This window comes from Vipera ursinii (genome assembly GCF_947247035.1).
Source record: "Vipera ursinii genome assembly, chromosome: 11".
In the NCBI taxonomy this organism is placed as follows: Eukaryota; Metazoa; Chordata; class Lepidosauria; order Squamata; family Viperidae; genus Vipera; species Vipera ursinii.
In genome coordinates this window covers 11,803,253-11,828,162 of record NC_139524.1, presented here as the reverse complement: position 1 = coordinate 11,828,162, position 24,910 = coordinate 11,803,253, and the positions used below count along the sequence as shown (strand labels likewise).

The 24,910-nt window shown below is 45.2% G+C and overlaps 1 protein-coding gene across 1 annotated transcript; it reads left to right on the top strand.

The window, feature by feature from the left end:
• Positions 1–656: 656 nt before the first annotated feature.
• KIF7 (kinesin family member 7) lies at positions 657–24,255 on the top strand (the record flags this gene model as incomplete). Its single annotated transcript, XM_083371313.1, has 18 exons — positions 657–984; positions 3,403–3,603; positions 4,543–4,960; positions 6,230–6,761; positions 8,917–9,054; positions 10,154–10,345; positions 11,258–11,433; positions 12,426–12,535; positions 13,378–13,527; positions 13,773–13,975; positions 15,289–15,486; positions 17,162–17,287; positions 18,563–18,739; positions 19,242–19,457; positions 20,087–20,293; positions 20,759–20,957; positions 22,424–22,564; positions 23,876–24,255. 18 exons carry the CDS (start codon positions 657–659, stop codon positions 24,253–24,255), a joined length of 4,092 nt encoding a protein of 1,363 aa, XP_083227439.1.
• Positions 24,256–24,910: the final 655 nt, after the last annotated feature.

The following is a 24,910-nucleotide window of genomic DNA, read 5'->3' as shown; positions in this document are numbered from 1 at the left end:
GGCTAGGGAGAGACCAGCTCCTTCATCTTCTTCCCAGAAATAGCGGCGCGTTCTGGACCGGCCGGCCGGCCGAGACTCTCCCTCTTCCTCCTCCTTCTTCCCCTCTTCGCCACCTCACACACACACACACACAACACACACCCAGCCCTCCCTCGGACGGAGTGTGGGGGGGAAGGAACCCGCCCCTTGACGCCATCGCTCCGCGCCGGCTATCCCAGGATTTTTTTGGGGTGTGTGTGTGAATGGGGAGGTTGTGATGCGCAAGGGAGGAGGCGGCGTGAGGTGAGTCGGGACAGAGAGAGGCGTCTCCCCTTTTTTGGGTACAGGGTGCCTCTGAGCTTATGGAGAGGACTGGATGATTGTCCCTGGTGAGGGAGCGGAAGGAACACAGAGGTGGGTCCAACAAACCAGCTTCTACCCTGGAAGCAGCCTTGGCTACAGTTCCCATCCTTTGGGGCAGGGGATGCTGTAGGCCCCATCCTCTCTTTTGGGCCCATCTCCCTGCCAGATCTTGGGAATATTATGGGACTAGACAAGAGGAGCCAAGAAGCTGCCTAGACGGCTCCCTCTTCCAGACCTCTCCTTTCTTCTGGTGGCAGAAAGATGGTGCCGCCTTTGGGCTTGTGTCTCTCCTGACTTTCCTGCCCTTGCCAATCATGGGTCTGAAAGCCAAGGTCCAACCATTGATGGAAGAGACCCCGGTCAGGGTAGCCGTGCGCATTCGGCCACTGTTGCGCAAGGAAAAGTTACACGGGCACCAGATCTGTCTCCAGGGAGATCCTGAGAAGAAGGAGGTGACTTTGGGCCACACCCAACGTTTCCAGTTTGAGACAATCTTCACCGAAACATCAGACCAGGTCTCTGTGTATGCCACCTGTGTCCAGCCGCTGGTGGAAGCGTTCCTAGAAGGCTTTAATGTCACCGTCTTTGCTTACGGCCAGACCGGCTCGGGAAAGACCTACACCATTGGAGAAGCACGTGTCTGTAAGTTGCCTGGTTTTCTTGCATGAATTAGGTCCTTTAAAAGCAGAGGTCTCCAACCCCCGGTCCGTGGACCGGTACTGGGCTGCAGCATGCCAGCAACCGATCCGCACAAACAGGCAAAGCCCCATCCGCGGTATGCAGGCAGCACACAAAACTACGCCCCCTCCGGTCCGTGGAAAAACCTCTCTCCACGGAACCGGTCCCTGGTGCCCAAAAGGTTGGGGACCTCTGTTTTAAAGTCTCTCTTATTTTAGAAGGCCTGAATGCAGGTAGACCTGTACTTACGACCCCAACGGGGCCCACTGTTGCTAAGTGAGGCCGTTGTTAAGTTGAACTTGTCCTCATTTTATGACTTTTCTTGGCACGGCGGTTAAGCGCATCACTGCACTTGTGAAGTTAGTGGCACGGTTGTTAATCTGGCTTCCTCCATGGACTTTGCTTGTCAGAAGGTCGAAAAAGGGATCACATGACCCCGCAGCCATCATAAATATGAGTCAGTTGCCAAGCGTCTGAATGTTGAACATGGGGGATGCTGCAATGGTCATCAGCATAGAAAAACAGTCAACAACAACAACTTTATTGATTAGCCCTTGGGCCATATCAAAGTACAAAGTTCCAGCAACAAACCGTCACCAAAACTAGATAAAAACAATCCGAAATGGAATTTGATAAAATACAATTTAAAATGGAATTAAAATACAATTTAAGTTAAAATAGTAATAAAATGCAAATTTAAGATATGGATAAAATATGGAAACATTATATTTCGGAGTCGCCCTTACAATCTACCCCAATCAGTCCCACATATGCAGATCTTAACTGGATCATTTTGTTCAAATACTGTGCTACGTTGGATGTTATTTTCAAGTTCTGCCCGGACATAAGGTAAGTTATTTTGATATGGGGATCCCAATGGGTCATTCGTTTGGTATATAGACCAAAACAGTCAAAAGTCACTTTTCCCAGTGCCATTGTAAGTTTGAATGGTGGTCCCTAAACGAACTGTTGTAAGTCGAGGACTACCTGAACAGTCTTCCCCAACCAGGACCTGTGCAGATGTGCTGAACTGCAACACCCAACCAGAATCATTCTAAAAAATGGTCTATGCTCAGCAAATGGATACATAATCATGATAGAATCCTTCAAGACCTGGCTCTTTGAGCTCTCCGGCCCAGGCTGAGAATTTTTAACTCGGGTTTTTTAATTTTAGGGATAATTTAATCTTTTTTAATTTGTTTTTAACTTTCGTACTGGTTGTTTTAAATACCCTGTAAACCGCCCTGAGTCCTTCGGGAAAGGGCGGTATATAAATCTAATAAAATAAAAATAAATAAATAAAATAAATATTAAGGGGGTTGCCTTTATTCAGTATAAGGATTCAGAGATTGTCTTATTTGCAAATTTCTTTTAGATGGAATTTGAGCATCAAGAGGTGAATTGAAAACTTCTTTCCCTTTTAAAATGTGTTACATTTTGCATAAAATGTGTGGAAGATAGAAATCCCCATATCCCCAAAGGGGTTATCCCAGAATGGAAGATTACTTTGGGGAAAATGGCTCCTTTCCTCTCTTTGTGTCTCTTACCGCACCGTTACCATCCAAGATGAAAGTGGGCAAATAGTGTCATAGTAAAATGGGGAGGGGAGGGTCACTTATAGGGATAGTTTTTTATATCTCTGGTTGCTATATAACCATGGGTGAATAATTGGGTACTGTATCCCCTTTCCTTTCCTTTCCTTTCCTTTCTCCTCCCTTCCCTTTCCTCCTTCCTTCCTTCCTTCCTTCCTTCCTTCCTTCCTTCCTTCCTTCCTTCCTTCCTTCCTTCCCTTCTTCCTTCCCTTTCTCATTCCTTCCTTCCTTCCCTTTCTCCTTCCTTCCTTCCTTCCTTCCTTCCTTCCTTCCTTCCTTCCCTTTCCTTTCCTTTCCTTTCTCCTTCCTTCCTTCCTTCCTTCCTTCCTTCCTTCCTTCCATCCTTCCTTCCTTCCTTCCTTCCCTCCCTTCCCTCCCTCCCTCCCTCCCTTCCTTTCCTTCCTTCTTTCCTTCCTTCCTTCCTTCCTTCCTTCCTTCCTTCCTTCCTTCCTTCCTTCCTTCCTTCCTTCCTTCCCTCCCTCCCTCCCTCCCTCCTTCCTTTTCTTCCATAGTCCTCTAGTTTTTCAAAAAGAACCCTTAAAACACTCTTGCTTTATTATTCATTTATGCAACTGCTTATATAGCCAAGCTGTGCAGTGCCTTTCTTCAAAGCGCTGCCAAGCCTACGTGCCCTTGTTAGGAGGTCTACCTTTAGTGGAGAAGTGAGCCTATGTGATGGCGGTGTCTCCAAGAAGACAACCACTCCGTTGCATCAGAGTAATTCCCTTGGGGAGCGGAGGCATCCTCCCTGCAGTCAGCGCCACTAATAAATTCCATTTCTCCTACCCAGCTTCCATTAGGGAGGATGAGCAGGGCATAATCCCTCGTGCCATGGCTGAGGCCTTCAAGCTGATGGATGAGAACGATCTGCTCAACTACACAGTCCGCGTCTCTTATCTGGAAGTGTACAAGGAGGAGTTCCGAGACTTGTTGCAAGCGGACACGGCCAGCAAGGACATACAGATATGGGAAGATGACCGAGGCAATATAGGTATAGCCAAAGGATTCTTCTCTTCCTCCATAAGGAACCCCTTAGGACATGAGTTTCTCCTCCTTTGTAGAATGGGTTTGATAGCACAGTTTGTTGCTGAAAGCAACATCGATCCTTTCCTAGGCATTCAATTTTCCAGTGAGATTTTTGATTTGGCTAGTTTTTTCCCTAATGACCTGCCCTCTTTTCTTTGTTATTGTTGTTACTATTATTATTATGGTTGGTTGCACAGTCAGCCAGATGTTTAGATGGGATTGGGCACTTTTATCCACCTTTTGAGTCCTTCCCAAGGATCTGGGATAGGCAGATGTTGCTATTTGCTGGTGTTAAAGGTATTCTCACAGGATGTAAGCTGTTCTAAGTAAAGCTGCTGCCTTTTGCAATTGATTGAAGGTGATTCTGTCAATGCCAATGATGTTTTAAGTGGTACTGCAGTTGTTTTGGGATGGCATCTAAGGCACCTGTTACTATTAGCACTATATTATCCATTCCTTTCATTATTGTCCCTCTTTTCAAAAAAATCATATTCTAACTACAAATCTTGTCTTTCTAGTTATGATAATACTAGTTTCCCTAGAGACTAAAATGGACATTCTGAAACTTGAGCTGGCCACAAAGAAGGAGTGTATATTGGAGGTGGTGACCCTTTGCGAGCTTTATGCAATGAAATTTCATTTTGATGCATGCTGATTGTACATTCAAAGTGACAATAAAGTTGGACTAGAAGACCTCCAAGATCCCTTCCAACTTCTTCTTCTTCTTCTTCTTCTTCTTCTTCTTCTTCTTCTTCTTCTTCTTCTTCTTCTTCTTCTTCTTCTTCTTCTTCTTCTTCTCTCCTCCTCCTCCTCCTCCTCCTCCTCCTCCTCCTCCTCCTCCTCTTCCTCCTCCTCTCTTCTTCTCCTTCTCCTTCCTAACAATTCCTTTCTTCTCTTATTGCAGTCCTGCATGGGGTGAAGGAAACTGAAGTGGAAGGTCTGGATGAGGTTCTGAGTCTGCTGGAAATGGGCAATGCAGCCAAGCACACAGGAAGCACCCGCCTCAACAGGAAGTCCAGTCGCTCCCATACCATCTTCACTGTGACCATGGCGCAAAGGCAGAGCAGCAACTGCCTCGCTCGCTTCACCTGCCCGGAGAAGACTTTGGCTCCAACCTCTGGGCAGATCCTCACTTCCAAGTTTCACTTTGTGGATCTGGCTGGTTCTGAACGGGTGATGAAGTTGGGGTGTACCGGGGAGAGGCTGAAGGAGAGTATCCAGATCAATGCCAGCCTCTTGGCCTTGGGAAACGTCATCAGTGCCCTGGGAGACCCACGCCGGAAAGGCAGCCACATCCCGTATCGGGATTCCAAAATCACCAGGTAATCTCTTTTCCGATTCCTTCAGCTGCTCGACTCAAGATATAATCTTATCTGCTTTGCTGAAGCAATGGTTGTGTTCGCATATCGGTAGTCCTCAAAGTACAGCCACAGTTGAGTCCTAAATTTCTATTGCTGAGTGAGACATTTGTTTTGCACCCATTTTATGACCTTTCTGCCACAGTTTAATGAATCACTGCTGTTTTTAAGTGAGTAACACAGTTGTTAAGTGAATCTGGCTTCCCCATTGACTTTGCTTGTCAGAAGGTCACAAAAGAGGATCACATGAGCACGGGACACTGCGACAGTCATAAATATGAGTCAGTTGCCAAGCATCTCACTTTTGATTACGTGACCACGGGGATGCCGCAATGGTTGTAAGTGTGAAAAACGAACGTAAGTTCGAGGAATACTTGTAGTCATTGATCAACTGGCCATTTTGACCCTCTCAATGGATGTTATGGGAAATTTTGCTGATTGAACAAGCCAGTAAAAACACCAACCCATCTGATCTTCTTAATTAACCCTCTTGTATGATCTGTATCCAAATGGCATTCCGAAGATGTAGTAGCAGTTTTCAAGACTCTCTTGAAGGTTAAGAGATTGGGATTGTTTCTGATCTTAAGAGGCAGACATCCCCAAGAGATGTAATACCCTCATTTTAATATCCAATGTTAAGTAAGCTTTTATAAAAAAATTTTTCCACTTTTGGAATTGTCCTTTGTTATCTCCCCTCACTTCTTTTTAAGCTGAAATAGATGATGCATCTCAGTAGTTGGGAAATAGTCTGTCAGGGTTCAGCATGGGCTAAGTCATTGTGGATATGAGAGTGATATTGGATAAATCATAACAGCCTGGGTTCAAGCAAAATCCTGATTTCTGGGCTTTGCTGGCTGGCTTTGCAGAACACATAAGCTGATGTTTGGAAGCTGTGCTTTGTGGCTTAGCACATCATGAGAACCCAGACAATTATGGTGTATTCAGCAAAAGTAATTAAACAAATCATAATTTAAATTCAGGGCAGGATTCTACAATGCTGATGGGTGCTTTTTCCCCCCTTCCTGAAATAAAACTGATTTGAAGCTAAGAACTGCATAAATAATGAACTTCAGTGCCACAGTTATTTTCATTTACAACCCCTGAGATGTTTTTTCCTTCCCAAGAGATATTTATGACCCCAAACAAAAACTGGACCACATTGTTCCTTCTTTATGGGTGATGCCTCCCATCCTACTTCAGTCTTGCTAAGATGAAGTCCTGTTCTGCTTTTAGGATCTTGAAAGGCTCTTTAGGAGGGAACGCCAAAACGGTGATGATTGCCTGCGTCAGCCCTTCCTCCTCCGACTTTGATGAGAGTCTGACCACTCTGAATTATGCCCGGTGGGCTCAGAATATCAAAAATTGGGCTGTGGTGAATTGCAGCAAGGAGGTGGAGCCTGAAGAAGCTCTACAGCTGCGTATCAAGAAACTTCAGAGGGCCTTGGAACAGAGACACCGCTCGGAGACTCGCATCATCCGTCGATCGGAGGTGCCCATCAAGGTTCACGTGGAGGAAAACGTGGCTCGCTTACGAGCTGAATGCAACCACTACCGGACTTGCACAGATGCCGCCTATCAGCTCTTGATGGAGCTGCAAGGTTACTTGACAGAGGAACAGGGGCTCCAAGTGAAGGGCTGGCTGTGCACAGTGGAAAATGGGGCCAGTGAGCTGAGCTTGACCTCTGGTGTGGACAGCGGGATCAGAAGCACTTCGGCTGAGGAGCTGCACGCCAAAACTTCCAGTTCCAAGCTGGTCAAGACTCAGGTACTGTGATGGAACCACCAACTGAAGAGGAGGGTGCCCATTTAGGAAAGAGAGATTCCAACTTGGAGTTGGTTCAGGAGAGGCAACATCTGAGGTCCAAACATTAGGTCTATATCTACTGTCTCCCAGGGGAAGGCAGACTTCCTTGGCAAGATTCTTGTCATATAGGTGATCAACAATAAAGTATTTTTGATGGAAAAATCAGGGTCCAGTCCAATCTGGGGATAAACAACATGGAGAATGCTTTAGAAAGAAGGTTGTAGTTTATTGAAGAGGAGAGCCAGACAGAAAGATGGCTCTGGAAAAAGAGTGACCACATGAAGCAGGGAGTGGATTTTTATACCTTCTGGGGCTCTTGAGGTTGTTCCCTGTTCCTGTTTGAGGCTTTGTATTTCCTGGGTCATGTACTTTGACTTGAGTCTGAGTGTGCCTTTCTGGTATTCTGATGGTGGTGGGTTAATCCTATTATGCTCCCTGTCCTTAGAATTTGGGCGGGGTATGTAGATTTTAAGGGTCCTTGTCTTCCTAATTTCTTCAGTTTCTAGCTGGAAGGCTCCAACCTTCCTGAATGGATTATCACATCTGCATTTCTAAAATCTGGTTTCTGCTGAGTTGTCTGCCTGGAGTTGTGTGTGAGGAGAAGTTTCTGCCTTTTTAAAGATCTTCTCCATTATTCCTTTTGGGGAAATATATTCTGCCTTTTTAATATTCCCCAAAATATTTCTTTTTCTGGATTCTTCCCACAGTATCTCCTTGGGCCTCTCCACGTGTGGTTCTGCACCTGACAGATACAGGGATAGGAAAAGAGCACCTGGATGCTCTGTGTTTGGGTCGATGATGCACAAAAGGAAGGGAGAAGATTTTATTCACAGTTAACTTTCATTCATTGCCAGTTAGGGGGGGAAAAAACTCTCCAGGAAACCTGAAGCAACTTTATTGTTGTTGTAAACCACCCAGATTCACTTAGATGAGATGGGCGGTATAGAAATTTTAATAGCTAAATAAATGAAACATGAAACGGGTTAAAACAAGTGAACTGTGAAATAAGTAAAAAAAAAACAAGACAAACCCCCCCCATCCCTCAAAATTGTGCAAAAGTTAAATATGTGCCCAAAGAACCCGCAACAGATTTGTTGATAACTGGAGATAATTATAGACTATGTAAAAGGAAATGGCATGCTTTGAAAATTGTTTTTGTTCTTTTACTAAATGTTAGTCAAATAAATGCAATGGCTGCTTTTTTTTTAAATAAACCAGAGTGTTTTAAGGTTAAACAGCCATCAACCAACCAATTGTGGTTGGTTTTTAAAGAGCTGCCAGAGACTATTATGCGGTGAAGTGTTTGGAAGGGACATGATAGATTATTTTGGATTTTATTTTTTTCGCTCTTGGGGACCATGAAAGGTGAGCATGCAACTAAATACCCTCCCTTCTCCTTCTCCATTGTTAAATGACTTGGAAAGCTGCCTAAAGTAAGGTAAAGGTAAAGGTTCCCCCGCACATACGTGCTAGTCGTTTCCAACTCTAGGGTCCAGTGCTCATCTCCGTTTCAAAGCCGAAGAGCCAGCACTTGTCCAAGGATGTCTCTGTGGTCATGTGGCTGGCATGACTAGACGCCAGAGGCGCATGGAACGCTGTTACCTTCCCACCGTAGTGGTCCCTATTTTTCTACTTGCATTTTTTACGTGCTTTTGAACTGCTAGGTTGGCAGAAGCTGGGATGAGTAACAGGCACTCACTCTGTTACGCGACACTTGGGATTCAACCCGCCAAACTGCTGACCATTTGATCGACAAGCTCAGCGTGCTAACCCACTGAGCCACCACGTCACAGTGTCCTAACCCACTGAGCCACCACCTAAAGTAGCCGCTGCTAAATTTTGTGAGCAATCTTGATGTGATAACAAAGGGAACTGACACATGGCCTGCAGTTCCTCAGAGCAGCCAGCTGTTTCTAATCCAGGGGAATCCAAATTATTTTGGGGGTGCAAGACATGGAGCTGTTTTTGCCAACAGCATCTCGTGGGAAGATACTGAAAGTGGTTTTGAGAGTGCTCTGCTCTTTCTCTGGTCTGGATGGGGAGATGATCCAAGAACGTTCTGAAGAGCCCATACGCAGAAGATCTCACTTTTCTCCTGCTTCTCTTCTTTTGCCAGGAGGAGCGTCAACGAGGACCTGAGATGGTGAGAAGGGAGGAGGTGGTGAGGCTGGAGCAGCAAGTAGAGCGCTTAGAGAAAGAGAACCAGGATTTCTTGGCAGCCCTTGAGGATGCGATGGAGCAGTACAAAGCCCAGGTATCTCCTTGGCAGGATGGCAAGCTTCTCCTCCTTTGGCCTGCCATCTGCTGATCAAGGAGTCATTCATCTTTGCAGCTGTATTCTTTTTTTCTCCACTTGCGGGGTCCTTGAGACCTTATCTTCTTTCAGCTGCATTAGAGGGGAGGAGATCATCCATCTCTGGAATTTGGGTCAATCGCTCCATTCTCTTACAGGCTGGCCTTTGAGGTACTTGCCTTGCTACCTTCTAATCCCAAGGCTTCTCTGAATGTTCACTCAAAAGGTCAGTGGGAACAGGTAGAAGATCTGCAACCAGGCATTTGGTGCAAGCCTATATCTCTCATGTAGTTCTTCTAAAGCCGTTTCCTTCCTTAAAGTGCCGGGACTGCAAATCTGGGAAGTCCTTCTTTAGAAACGTGGGGGAAATTTGAAGAGTTCTTATCCCAGCACATTGGGAAGCTGCTAGATGAATATATCTGCTATAAATTGGGGCGGGGGGGGGGTCATAGAAAAATAAAGCATTTCTATAGCCTTGGAAGCTAGCTGAAGATGATACTGTGATGTCACCAAAGAAGGTGAAGTCAATTGGGATTTGATCAATTTTCCCCCTTCGTACAGTTTTTGATAGATGCATGGAGTATACACAAAGTTATGTTAGTGCTTTAATAGAATAAAAAGTAAATCAGAGTTGGAAGGGACTTCTAGTCCAGCCCTCTGCTCAAGCAGAAGACCCCATACCATTCCAGACAAGGGGCTGTCCAGTCCTTCTTAAAAGCCTCCAATGTTGGAGCACCCACAACTTTTGAAGGCAAGCCATTCCACTGGTTGATTGTTCTAACTGTCAGGAAGTTTCTCCTTAGTTCTAGGTTGCTTCTCTCCTTGATTAGTTTCCATCCGTTGCTTCTTCTCCTGCCTTCAGGTGCTTTGGAGAATAGGTTGACCTCCCTTTAAAAACAAGACAATAAGTCATGTTGTTGAAAATGGGTAGTTTATTCATTTTGCTGAAGGAGAGGAACACCAGAATAGGAACAATAAAGAAGTGGGGCACCCGTGGCCCTGAAGTTACCAACTACGCTTTCAAGCAATCACATTTGGTCGTAATGTTATTTTTTTTCAGGGCGCCAAATTGCGAGAACAGGAAGATACCATCTCTGAACTTCAGAAGTACCTAAAGATGCCCCATTTGGGCATGCCTGAACTACTAGGGAATGTCCCCCTGGTGAAGCTTGACCAAAGGCCACACACAGCTCCTGTGGATGCACACCAGTCCCACCACTGGCTCAAGCTTGCCTGTAATAATCCCAGTAAGGTTTGTGAGTTGTTTTGATCACCTTATACTCGGGAGTTACTTTTTTCTTAAGTCTGGATTGGAGTCACCCTTCCTACCCTCAGCCCTCATCCAGTTAAACAAACTCGCATGTAGAAGCGATTGTGATAGGCATCTGAATTAACATTTTTGCATACGCTTGTGAAACCTCTCGTAAGGACACCAAAATCTTGGGTTATTTCGGGAATTTAGAAGCTACTGTGCAAGATCACATAATAATCTTGGGAGAAAGGAAAGGATGATAGCTCCTTCTTGAAAGTCTTTATTTATTCATTCGATTTCTGCAGCCATCCAACTCAACCGGCAGCTTACAATTCTAAAATCATAAAACCAAGTAATTGTAAAAAACATGAAGACAATAAAAACATCCACAAAACAAATAAATATAAACAGCAGCCATGATGATGAATCAACTAATAGTATAGCCAAGCCACAGGGTCCTTAACACATTCTCAGCCCCAAGCCTGGGTACCTATCCTTCTCCACTGGAAAATATGCCTAATACATTTTTCCTAACAACATGGCAAACAATTTGAGCATCAGCTTATTGGGCATTGCCTGAATTAATGAAAAATAAAAGCAAGAACATAATGAGGTGTCTGGGAGGCATGTTAACCGTATTCCCATTATATACTTAATTTAGCATGGCTTTCTCAATTCACCCAATTGTCTTGTATAACTTGCTGGTCAAAAATGTGATTGGCTAGCAAGTGGCTCATGCTTGCATTGCAATAAGTTACTTCTTTATTTCCCTGGAAGAAGATAAATCATTAAAATTCAATCTAAGTAGCTCTAAGTCACCTCAAACCTTCTTGGGGCAAATAGTTTAGAGCTGTAAGCAAATTCTTAGTCATCCTGCAGCCTTTTCTTCATTGCACATATTCCTTTAAACAGCTCCATAGTGTCACAGCTCACAATGGAGAAGGCTCATTGGGACAAAGTCACAGTCACGCTGGAGATGGTATGTACAGCTTCGGGACAAAGGATATGTTACAAATGAAAATGCTGGGCAAAGTTTTTGATTCATCTTTGGAGGATGAGAATAGATGTTGGCCCCTTCAGCAATACAGGTGAGTCATTGAGTGACATGTTGCATTGAATTCAAAAGGGTTGCTGCAAGTTCGAAACGTTGATTCCATTGAAATCCTCTATTTGATTCTAGATACTGACTTGATTTTTCTGAATTGGTTTTCTAAAAAAAGAAGGAAACCTACTGCGAGCATCTTTTTCAGCCCCCTCATCAGCCTGATCAGCCAATCTGATCTGATTGGACTTTCAATCAAATTTGCCTTCTTATTGACAGTCCAGATCAAAGCCATAAATTGCAGCTACAAAGGATGATGCTTGAGTTTCTTGGATTAAGAGACTTGAATTTTTTGCCTGTTCACGATTATCTTAACGGTGAAGTCTGCAAGACAGCGATTGCTTTGAAGCTGAAATGTTTGCTTCTATAGTTCATAGCTTCCAGCTAAAAAAGTGAGATAATATTTTGAGCCAACGGCACTAGGGCTGAAAGAAGAACCTTAGCTGACAGAACAGGCGGTTCTATTCTGCACAGAACAGTACAGATAAGAAACTCAACATCTGGCCTTGATTCAAAAGGACATTGCTGCTTGAAGAAAGTATGAGTAGTTACTTATGGTAGGCTAACTCAACTTTAATTTAAGAGTTAGAAGGTTAACATGAATGGACAGAGATCCAATGAATCTTATCTTTCTGGCTCAGTTCACATATCTCACTAAGCCATAATCTGGTTTGTTTTAGGTTTACTTTTGTGTGAACTGAGTATTTTGGCTTGCATAGTATATAACCCTAGTCAGTAATGGGTTATGTAGTAAACTATGATTAAGTATGACATGGCTTAGCACCACATATAACCCTGTCACAGAGACTTGCTACTTGCTATATCTCTCATTTGTTGTACAATACCTCTAGTTATCTCAGGGAAGTATCCAAGTGTAAGATGACCGTTCTCAAATGCTTTTCAATTTTGTTCTTTCTTTCGTCTGCTTTATTGGTATCCTGTGTTTTTATTAAACCCAACAACTTGGTCTTCTTATAGGAACAGAACCCACAGCTGGAGCAAAGAGGAGCTTTCAACCAAAAAGAATCAAAAATACAACTCAAAATCCCCAGAGGCAGCTCAGGATAAATCTTTGGAACTGTCTAAAGGTACCACATACTTTCCATGCTTTTGATCAGAAAAGCAAGTTTCAGCCAAGCAAAGAACACCCAGAAATGCGTATTCTGCTTTCCCAATACTGAGAACAAAAATGTTACTTCAGACTCTCCTCCAACTCTAGAAAGAGTACAGAGAAGAGCAACAAAGATGATTAGGGGACCGGAGGCTAAAACATATAAGGAACGGTTGCTGGAATTGGGAACGTCTCTTCTAATGAAGAAAAGGATGAGGGGTGACATGATAGCAGTGTTCCAATAGCTCAGGAGCTGCCACAAAGAAGAGGGAGTCAAGCTATTATTATTATTATTATTATTATTATTATTATTATTATTATTATTATTATTATTATTATTATTATTATTATTATTATTATTATTATTAACTCCTGAATACTTCCGCCAAAGAGAAATGTGGAGAACGTTGTAGAGTTGGAAAGAGCCATTTGGTTGGCCTAGCCTGCCTCCTGTAGGAATCCAAGTTCCAGCAGCTTTGCAAGATAGCTGCCCCATTCGCATCAGAGAGAGCCCACCGCCTCCCTCTGACATTGGTTCCCTTGCTGAACAGCTGTTTTTGTCCAGAGTCTTATCTTAACACTCTATTCTGGTGTTTCCCAACCGTGGCAGCTTTAAAATGAATGGGCCTCAACTCCCAGAATTCTGGGAGTTGAAGTCCGCTCACCTTAAAGTTGTCAAGGTTGAGAAACACTGCAGGATCAGAATCGGCGGTCCTGAGTTGAAATGAAGGCTCGATTTTTCTTTGTGCCGTTGCTTCCATCCCTTATTGTGAGAAAAAAATTGTCCCAAACACTTCTCACTCATATTTTCTGTTCCAGATGGTAGGCAGCTGGAGTTGGGCAGTCCAGCAGGGAGCTTTCCAGGCAAGGATTCAGAATGGCAGCTGCTTCAGGCCCACCAGAAGATCCGTGAATTGGCCATCAACATCCGTATGAAAGAGGACCTGATAGTAGAACTCATTAAGACAGGTACAGAGCTGTGTGTTGTGTGTCTTCAAACATGGCCCTTTTATGACTTGTGGACTTCAACTCCCAGAATTCCTCAGCCAACTCCCAGAATTCCTCAGACTTTCCTATTGTTCCTCTTTGACTGCTGTATCCTTCTGCTCAATTCTTCCTCTTCTTTCTAGTTCATCTGATGTCTCATTTTTCTGTTCAAAAGGCTATTTCCTGGGCTGACTTTCTTCCATGTCACAGAAGTCCGTCTCTTTCAGGCAAGCATGCTCAGGCCATGAACAAGCAGTACCAGCAGAAGATCCAACATCTGGAGGAGGAAGCCGAGGAGGTGCGGGTGGAACTGAACGACGGCCAGAGGCAGTTGCAAGAGCTGCAAGGCAAAGAACCTCGTGATCCCGCCGAAAAGTGGAAACTCCAGGAATATCGCAGCAAAGTGGAAGCTGCTCAGAGCAAGGCGAAGGTAGCCTAGAAAAGAAGAGGGTTCAAATGAAGCCTGGAGCCGAAATGGTTCAGATCAGGGTTTTGCAACCTTTGACAACTTTAAGACTTGTGGACTTCAGCTGGCTGAGGAATCCTGGGAGCGGAAGTCCACAAGTCTTAAAGTTGTCAAGGTTGCAGACCCTTGGTTTAGATCAGGGGTAGGCAACCTTGGCTCTTTTATGACTCGTGGACTTCAACTCCCAGAATTCTTGAGCCAGCCACGCTGAGGGGAAAGGGAGAGGTTTCTATGCTGAGCCATGCTGGCTGAGGAATTCTGGGAGTTGAAGTCCATGAGTCATAAAAGAGCCAAGGTTGCCTACCCCTGGCCTAGGCCTAGGCCGCTTTATGACTCCTGGACTTCAACTCCCAGAATTCTTGAGCCAGCCACACTGAGGGGAAATGGAGAGGTTTCCAAGCTGAGCCATGGCTGGCTCAGGAATTCTGGGAGTTGAAGTCCACGAGTCCTAAAAGAGCCAAGGTTGCCTACCCCTGGCTTAGATAGTTTAGCAAATCCCTATTGCCACTGTAAACTGGTTTCATGGTGTAGCATAATGTGTGTTGAAGCCAACTGTTTATAAATGCCAAAAAAAAAGTTTAAATAACTCTAGTTTAGCATGTTGCTGATACCCAGCCATTGTGACTTGTAAAGAGTTTTAACATGAGCCAGAGTGAAACGGGCTTGTCTTTTGGCCCAGATTGAGTCGTTTGAATTTTTAAATTTAAGCGTCACAGGTAAATCCGTAGATTTTGCGCCGTAGATTTTGCTCGATGCTGGGGATGTCTGGAGAAGCAGCTCAGACTTTAGAAGGAAGAGCTGCCAAGCACAGCTAGTCCTTGACTTAACAACAGCTCATTTAGGCACCATTCAAAGTTACATCGGCACTGAAAGAAGTGGCTTACGACCGTTTTTCACAAGACCGTTGCAGCATCCCCACGGTCAGGTGAACAAAATTCAGACGCTTGGCAATCGACTCATATTTATGACGGTCGTATTGATCCCCTTTGGCGACCTTCTGACAGGCGAAGTCAACGGGAGAAGCCAGGCTGTGTTATTAACTTAACAACTGCAAGCATTCGCGTAACAACTGTGGCGAGGGAGATCGTAAAACGGGGCAAAACTCACTTGACAAATGTCTCACTTAGCAACTTAAAAGTCGGGGGTCAGTTGTGGTTGTTTCAATTGAGGACTACCCTTATCAGGACATAGTTCCATCGTCCCGACCATTTTTAGGAACTGAATGTCCGGTCCCGGCACCTGCTACCCGGGTCTCTGTCTCGTTTCTCTTGGCACAGATCCTGCAGGAGAAGAAGCGGGTGACGGAGAGACTGGCCTCCTTCTCCGCTCAAAACGAGAAGCGCCTACTGGAGCTAGAGAGGAACGTGCAGCTGATGCGGCAGCAGCAAGGGCAGCTTCAGAAGCGCTTGCGGCAAGAAGTGGAGCAGAAGCGACGCTTGGAAACGGAGATGCAGAAGAGGCAACATCGGGTCAAGGTAGAGATAGCTGGGTGTCAAGCTCAGAGCTGGCGTCTGATGTTGCCACCATTATTGCTTCTCAGCTTGCCAACACAGTAGGGGGGGAGGATAGGGAGAAATGGAATGCAGACTCCAGACCACAAGAAGTCAGCCCCTGTGAACCTAGGACGTTTCAGCAGGTGTTTGCAACCCACAGAGACACTTTCTCCTAACAATATTTTGACACTCGATTGGACCATGCAACCTGCACTAATAGGGGGAGGGAGAATTCTAGACTTTAATTATAGTGGTTTGCACGGGAAAGAACCAGAGCTGGTTTTGCTTTCATCTCTGCCGAAATGGTGCACTCAATAAAGTTTTGCATTAAGAGATTGGATCGTCTTGACGATGCTTGCTTAGTTGGGTTCATCAGTCGGAACCTTGAGACTGGGTTCCAGCATCCGTGAGAAAAACTGGTGATAGGCAGAGCTTATCTATCATGTTTGAATCAAATTAATTTTATTGGAGTCCAAGGCAGGGAGAGATATTATTATGTTATAGACAATGGTGTTAAGTCACAGCTGCCAATTCTTTAGCTGGTGTTGGCCCTCATATGCATCATCCTCTTCCCAGGAATCTAGGATGTCATAATGTATTGGTATAGCATACAGTATAGCAATAGCATTTAGGCTTATACACCACCCTATAGCAGTTTACAGCACTCTCTTGATGGTTTACAATGTGGAAGCATTATTTGCATATTGCCCTCTACAACCTGGGTCCTCATTTTACCAACCTCGGTAGAGTGGAAGGCTGAGTCAACCTTGAACCAGTGAGAATCGAACTCCCGACAGTGGGCAGAGTTCACCTGTAATACCGCATTCTAACCACCGCGCTACCAGGGATCTTCTGTTGGCAGATACAAGCAATGTGGTCTTTTGCAATTGTAGTTGAGTAAACTACCTGGTGAATTCTGAGAGCCAAACATTTCAGGGCATCCAGGTTGGCAAGGGATGAAGAGCCTTGGTGGAGCAGTGGGCTAATGCCTCCTTAAGTAACACCAGCTGCCTGCAATTAGTGCAGGTTCACATCCCACCAGGCTCAAGGTTGACTCAGCCTTCCATCCTTCCGAGGTAGGTAAAATGAGGACCCAGATTGTTGGGGGCAATAAGCTGACTTTGTAATAATGCCGCTTGGGGCCCCCCCGAAAGCCCTAATAAGCAGGCATATACATAGAATGAAGGCTATTGCTAAGCACGTTGATTTGTGCTTAGATTGTAAGCCGCCCTGAGTCTTCGGAGAAGGGCGGGATATAAATGGGATTAGAAAAAAAAATAGAGATAGTGGAAATGCATTTCAGCATAAAATATTTTAAACTGGGAACCAATAACTTTTTGGGCCTTCAGGAACCACGATTAACATTCAGACATGGCCGGTTTCTATCTCAGAGCAAGACCAGAATAGTAACGTTCTCCCCAGATTTCATGTGCCTCGAGGGCAATGTTGGGTGGCTACATGGAGGCTCCACATGTAGGATTCTCACTTTCAAATGCTGATCAGTTTTCAGCAATTACGGCTGGAGTTTGTCTCAGGGAATTATTAAACGTGGGTTCAGAAGCCATATGCTGTCCAGAAGATCCGGCTGTTCTTTGTTTTAAATAACTACACAAACAGTAGCTAAACTGAATACATATTTTTTTCCTTCCATCTTTAGGAGTTGGAACTGAAGCACGAGCAGCATCAGAAGATTCTGAGGATCAAAACTGAGGAAGTAGCTGCCTACCAGCGGAAGCACAGGAGCGGCAGCAATGACTCAATGATCAGTCTAGAACAGCAGCAGGTAAAGTCAGCTGCCTATGGGCTTCTTGGCAGGAAACTGCAGGATGGTTCTCCACACGTGGGGCAAAAGACAACGTGGACATCATGACTCAAGTGTCATTTGCACAGTGACATTGGGATGCTATGAAAGCCAGCTGGGTGACTTTGGAGAGTGTGAGTTCTAGTCCTGTCTTAAGCATGAAAGTTGGCTGGGTGACTTTGGGTCAATCACCAGGAGAGTGTGAGTTCTAGTCCTGCCTTAGGCATGAAAGTGGGCCGGGTGACTTTGGGTCAATCACCAGGAGAGTGTGAGTTCTAGTCCTGTCTTAAGCATGAAAGCTGGCTGGGTGACTTTGGGTCAATCACCAGGAGAGTGTGAGTTCTAGTCCTGTCTTAAGCATGAAAGCTGGCTGGGTGACTTTCAGCCAATCACTAGGAGACTGTGAGTTCTAGTCCTGCCTTAGGCATGAAAGCAGGCTGGGTGACTTTCGGTCAATCACCAGGAGAGTGTGAGTTCTAGTCCTGTCTTAAGCATGAAAGCTGGCTGGGTGACTTTCAGCCAATCCCTAGGAGACTGTGAGTTCTAGTCCTGCCTTAGGCATGAAAGCGGGCTGGGTGACTTTGGGTCAATCACCAGGAGAGTGTGAGTTCTAGTCCTGCCTTAAGCATGAAAGCTGGCTGGGTGACTTTCAGCCAATCCCTAGGAGACTGTGAGTTCTAGTCCTGCCTTAGGCATGAAAGCGGGCTGGGTGACTTTGGATCAATCACCAGGAGAGTGTGAGTTCTAGTCCAGTGTTAAGGATGAAAGCTGGCTGGGTGACTTTGGGCCAGTCTATCTTTCAATTCAAGCCAGCTGACAGGGTGCTTGTTTTGGGGAAAAATAGGAGAAAGGTGTTTTGGATGTGTTCACTACCTTGATTTATGTGTAAAAATAATAAAGGTGGGATACAGGTGAAATAAATAAAAAACTAAATAAAAATAGCATCGCAAACATATTCTGCTCTCTGAAGTAATTAAAAGAGGTGATCCATGAACCCCAAGGGCAGAAGAGAATACACATGGGGAATTGGGTCTGGGCCAAAGAAGGATTTTTAAGAGTAGGAATTCTTTTGGGGAATTGACAATAAAAACTTGCACCTTGTCTAGCACAGAGGTCTTCAAACTTGGCCCTTTTATGACTTGTGGACTTCAACTCCCAGAATTCCTCAGCCAGGCACGCTGAGAAAGGGCCAAGTTTGAAGACCCCTGATCTAGCATATCTGATCCCAGTGGACAACCTGCTCTCTTTGTCTACCAGAAAATTGAAGAACAGAAGAAGTGGTTGGATGTAGAGATGGAAAAAATCCTCAAGCAGCGGCGTGCCCTGGGTGAGCTGGAAGATGAGTTGACCAAGAGAGAAGCCATTGTTGCCAAGAAAGAAGTTCTCCTTCAGGAGAAGAATGACCTGGAAAACAAGAGACTTCGGTCTAGCCAGGTGGGCAAAATGTCCCTTCGCTTCTTGAGTATACTATAGTAGTCAACATTGGTCAAGAAAATAGATTCAACGAAAGATGGATAACTTGTGTAAGAGATGCTTAGCGAATGAAGAATGATTTATACAAAATGTATAGATTCTCACTCCTCTGCTACAGTGACTTCGCTTTAAGCTCTGTTAAGTGGTGGAGTAACTACTGTAGCTCTGAAAGAGTATGAATGAATTTAGGCAATTCTACTGGTCCTACTGTGCAATGCTTTGGACTTGACTTCAGACAGATGCTTCAGAATCTCGAGGGGTGCAAGTCCTACATCTCTGCTACTTTTTAAAGCAGCTGTGTCTTTTCCCGGGATCGGTGGACATTCTCTAATTTTGCCTTCCTAACTTTTCTTCAGTAAATATTTGCTTACCAGGAGTTATTGGAGTCTGGCAAACTTGCAGAGTGAAATCTGACTGTTGGACGCTGAATGATCTTTAAGATCTCCTTTTCCCTCTGCTTCAGGCCCTGAATGATGACATTCTTCGTGTCTCCAGCCGTCTTGAGTACCTGGAGAAAGAGATAACCCAGAGGAATGGGCAACTTTGCCACAGCAGTGCACAGGACCAGCAGCACATCCGGCAAGAAATTAATAACTTGCGGCAAGAGAAGGACCAGTTGCTCAAGCAGAGATTGGAGATTGATGGGAAATTACATCAGGGCACCTTGCTGTCAGCCGAGGTAAGCAGGTCTGCTCATTCTATTTCGAAAATAGATAACCATCCTATTACAGAAAAAAAAGCAGATGTAAAATCAATGTTTGGTTGAATCATCATGGAAGTTAGTAAATGCTTCACTACTGAATTCTGTATGGAGGTTGCCCTTTGTTTTATCCCCCGAACAGCAATTCCATGAAAAAGGTTGGGTTGAGGTAACAAGTACCCTTAAATTGTAGTTGTTAGGATAATGAGGTATCTTGGAGCTTGCACTGGACCATGAATATCATTCTGCTCAATTGGGGACTTGGTAACTGTAAGTCTGGTGGACTTCCCAGAATTCCTCAGCCAGCATACTGGCTAGGGAATTCTGGGAGTTGAAGTCTGCAAGTTGCCAAGTTTGGAGATCTCTACTTTAGAATATGATCTCCCTTTATTCTACCAATGGCCATAACGGTAACTATATTATAGGAAGGAAGGAAGGAAGGAAGGAAGGAAGGAAGGAAGGAAGGAAGGAAGGAAGGAAGGAAGGAAGGAAGGAAGGAAGGAAGGGTGGGTCGGTGGATAAAGTGAGGACTGGAATTCTAGCCGACTGTTACCGCTCATGAGGATCAAATAATTTCTCAGCATGGAGGGATGTCGGTCTGTTTTTAGGAGGAGCGGATACTTTTCCAGCTGGATGAAGCCATCGAAGCCCTGGATGCTGCCATAGAATATAAGAATGAGTCCATTACTTGCAGGCAGCGAGTTGTGAGGTCCTCCGCCAGCCTTCTGTCCCAATGTGAGATGAACCTTATGGCAAAACTCAGTTACCTCTCTTCCTCTGAGACCCGGGCACTCCTTTGCAAATACTTTGATAAGGTAGGCCTCCAATAATGCATGGCTCAGAAATGTGTGTGAACCCCCCCCCCCAACCATAGAAAGCCAGCATGTCAGAAGAGATACTGTAGACCAGGGGTCCCCAACCTTTTGGACACCAGGGACCGGTTCCGTGAAGAGAGATTTTTCCGGAAGGTGTGTAGTTTTGTGTGCTGCCTGCATCCCACGGATGGGGCTTTGCTTGTTTGTGTGGCCCGGTTGTTGGCATACCGAGACCTGGTGCCAGTCCATAGTCGGGGACTCCTGCTGTAGACTTCTCCCTTGCACGTCACTTCGTTGAGGAATTGATCTGCTTTGTTTTGAAGAACATTTAGCTAATTAAACTGCTATGCACCTGTTCACTTCCGGGATAACTATTGCAGGGTTTGGCTTCGTGGAACTGCCTGTTACCTTTTTTTAAATAACCACAGCCAGTTGAAATATCCCAAACATTCCTGTCATGATCAGGTGGTGACCTTGCGAGAGGACCAGCACAAGCAGAATGTGGCATTTTCTGAACTGGAAATGCAGCTGGAAGAGCAGTTACAGCTGGTGTTTTGGTTGGAGGTGGCCCTGGAGCGTCAACGCTTGGAGATGGACCGCCAGCTGACCTTGCAACAGAAGGAACATGAGCAGGACATTCAGCTTCTGCTCCAGCAGAGTCGGGGTAATAAATAGGACTGAGGAACAATCATGGTCTCTGTTAAATTCTCATCTGATCGCTGATGGCACTGCCGTTCCTAAAAAGACACACTGTGTAAATTGGTAACTGTTCTAGTTGTTCAGGTGGGATTGCAAGAAAGATGGAGACATCTGTGGTGGCCATGGCCAAATTAACATTCCGTCTTGTTTGAGAGTTCTTGAAGAAATTGGGAAAATCGCCTCACGCTCCTCTGTAATGAGCCCAGTTATTGGTTCATCGTCAATATTTCCCAAGGAATATAAACTGAGGGCCACATAAACAATGGATTCCATTCTTCTCTCCTGCCAGATTTGGAAAACTGAAATTGCCTGTTCCATTGAATCTGTAAAAAAATGTGTTTGGCTGGAAAAAAAGCAGAGATCTTTGAAGACCCTTACAATGAAGAGTAAAGTCCAGCTTCTACTGAAACTGGACTTCAGGGGACCGTATGGACCCGATCAGATAGACCTCTCAGCAACACTAAAGGAGGGGCTGACATTGCTGTTTTCTGGAGTGCTTTTTCCCACTTCTTAATCAGATCAGTAGCTCTAGATTTCCTTGTGCTCCCCCATCTTATTGTTCTGTCCCAGCCTACGTGAGTCCTTGTTATGCTCACAAGGAGAAACCCCTCTTCCAACAAGCAGGCAGGAAACCGCAAGAACAATCGACCCTTTTTATTATTCACAGACCTGAGTCGGTGTCCAAGGCAAACAAAAACAGTTCACAGAAACTCGATCCTCAACACAAATGGTTGCCTTTGGCAACCGGCACCTCCCACACCTTCCCTTTTATAATTCAGCCAAGGCGTGGCTTCCTAATGCCTTCTCCTTTGCCTTTGGAGCCGCCCCATTGCATTCCTCTGTCCTGCTCTCTTTTCTTGCCGGCGCTGTTGTGCATCCTGGATATCTCCCAGCTGTGCTTCATCACTGTCCAACTCAGACTCCCAGCACAGCTGTGTCTCAGCCTGAGTGTGAGTAGAGGGGCCAGGCTCCTCATCAGACTGTAAGTCTTGGAGCTCCTCAGAGCCTTCCTCTGACTCTCATGTCACTCCAGGCCCCTCTTCCTCCTCCTCCGATTCCAGGCTCAGCTGCCGGATCCACTGGCTGGCGAGGAATCACAACACATGTACCAGCTCCAATCCTGCTGAGCTTTTTAAAGATCAGTCAGATCAGCTAAGGGGCTACCCTCTGCTGTGACACAAGAATAAGCTGATTGTTTGTTAGCTGTTCTTACATTATATTGTGCATAGAAGTGTAAGTTTATCCTTAAGATAGTATGTATTCAGATGCACATAGTTTGAAAGTTTCCTTGTGTTCTCCATTAGCTTCTGATCTTTTTAATTCTGTGATTTTTTAAAAAAATAAAGGATTTTCTCTGTTGTTCAAGTAATCATCGTTTGTCCAAATCTCTGCGTTTTTTTAACAGACTTTATTTACTTCCTTCTTTTGCAGAGCATATAGAAGAAGGACAGGCAAACAGCAGGGTTCAGTATGAGCAAAAGATCCAGACGCTGGAAAAGGAATTGGCTCATTACAAATGGCGAAACGAGGAATTAACCCAAAAATTAAAGCAGTCAGAGGGACACAGCGGAGGTGAGATTAGGCTTCTGGTGGGGTGAATCCGTCTTTGCTTATCCGCCGGTTGTAGAGGACTGAGGAGATGGTCTTGAGGAAAGGAGGAAAGGTTCAGATAAGAGAGGACAGGAAGTGGGGCCGGAAGATAAAACTGATGAAATGGAAGGAAGGAATGACCCAGGGGAAAGAGAGGAGGAGATACTGCATAGTAAACCATCAGACAAGATACAGGAGTCTGCAGTGGTTTTAACGGTCAGAGAAAGAAAGGAAAAAAATCAAGTAGTTAAAAGCGGAGATGGGAGGTTTTGTGCTTTTGGACTTGCAAGGTTCGGTTAATGCAGACTTACAATAAAGTAGAATTAGTTCATCTAGTCCTGTTCCCAAATGGGAACTGGATGCATCTGGACTCAGGATCTCTACAAACAGATGTCTTGGCAAAGGAGCCAAGGCACTGTGTTTGGCCATACTGTCCCAGAAGCACCAGGAGCTAAAAAATGCAAGTTGCACTGTGTAGAGCAGGGGTCTCCAACCCCCAGTCCGTGGACCAGTACTGGTCCGCGCGAACAAGCAAAGCCCCATCCGCAGGATGCAGGCGGCACACAAAACCACGCACTTTCCGGTCCGTGGAAAAAACTCCATGGAACCAGTCCCTGATGCCCCAAAGGTTAGGGATCTCTGGCATAGAGAGCTCCAGGCACTGTGGGTTATCACATCTGAGTACTATGAAGATTCTCAGTCATCCAGGTCATAGTTGTCCCCAAGGTGCTTTTTCAGGAGGCAACTGGACTTTCTTTTCTTTGAAGATGCTTCGCTTCTCATCCAAGCAGCTTCTTCAGCTCTGACTAGATGGTGGGGAACATCCTGCAGCCAAGAAGGCTCCACACCCATCGGCACTACTCAAGTGACCCTGAGGACACAGGCAAACCTCCAAATGGCTTCAACGACTCTCAGAAAGAATGCAAATGACCAGCTGTCTGCAAGGAATATAAATCCTTCCATTCCCCACCACCCCGTCAGAGCTGAAGAAGCTTCTTCAAAACGTCTTCAAAGAAAAACAAGAAAGTCCAGTTGCCTCCTGTAGAAGCACTTTTGGGACACGTCTTTGAGTTCGTGGATCCTGTTGCCCCTTGCTACCGTTGCCTGGCTTATTTGAGCATTATCTGCTGGCTGCATAATTTATATTAGGTACCTGCTAGGGACATCATTCAAGTATGTTAAAAATGGCTTTGCTCTATGCAAAGCAGTTGGCTTTGTGAACCCAAACCCACAGCTAGTAGACTTAACCATGTTGTTCCATCACTTTCACTGAAAGATTCTTGTCTCCTACAGGTACGGAAAGAAGCATCCTTGCGGTTGGGGATAGACCCCATTCACTCGGCACATATGAAGATTTTACCAAAAATAGCCAGCTGGAACCATCCTTGCAGGTGGAGCCCTCAGAAAGCAGTCAAAGAAAGAGAGAGGAACCCCGGGACCTGGTGCATGCGCCGTTACCCTCCACGTGGAGGCGCTGCTCACTTTCTAGTGCCAATAACTTGATGGTGGAAGAATTTCGTCAAATGGAGACAGATTATCTCATAAGGTCTAACCAAGCCAATGAGATTTCTTTGCCAGCCAGATCCCGGAAGGAATTGCACCGGGCCAGCCAGAATGCCATTCCTGGGTTGTGTTATCCAGAAATCATTGATGTCAGAAAAAATCCACTCTAGTTGTGAGATGTTGATTGTTCCATCTAAAATAAGCTAGTTAAGAGCCTTCTGAACATAACTGCTCATAAATCACCAAAGAGACACTAGGTGGGTCTGTCCATTATGCAAAATCAGCGTCTTCTGAAGAAATAATAGCTTGAATTGACAAAAGGATGCATAATGGCTGCGTGGAGAAGAGTTGCTCCAGAAGACAGGACATAGATCAACCTTGCGGCTTTAAGACTTGTGGACTTCAACTCCCAGAATTCCCCAGCCAGCCATAGGAGTTGAAGTCCACAAATCTTAAAAGTTGCCAAGATTGGACATGTCTGCCATAGAGATTTTACACTTTCCTAATGATAGACGCGGTGGCTCAGTGGGTTAGGACGCTGAGCCTGTCGATCAGATGGTCAGCAGTTTGGCGGGTCGAATCCCGAGTGCCGCGTAGCAGAGTGAGCGCCTGTTACTCGTCCCAGCTTCTGCCAACCTAGATGTTCGAAAGCACGTAAAAATGCAAGTAGAAAAATAGGAACCACTACAGTGGGAAGGTAACAGCGTTCCGTGCACCTTTGGCGTCTAGTCATGCCGGCCACATGACCACGGAGACGTCCTCGGACAAGCGCTGGCTCTTCGCCTTTGAAACGGAGATGAGCACCGGCCCCTCGAGTCGGAAACG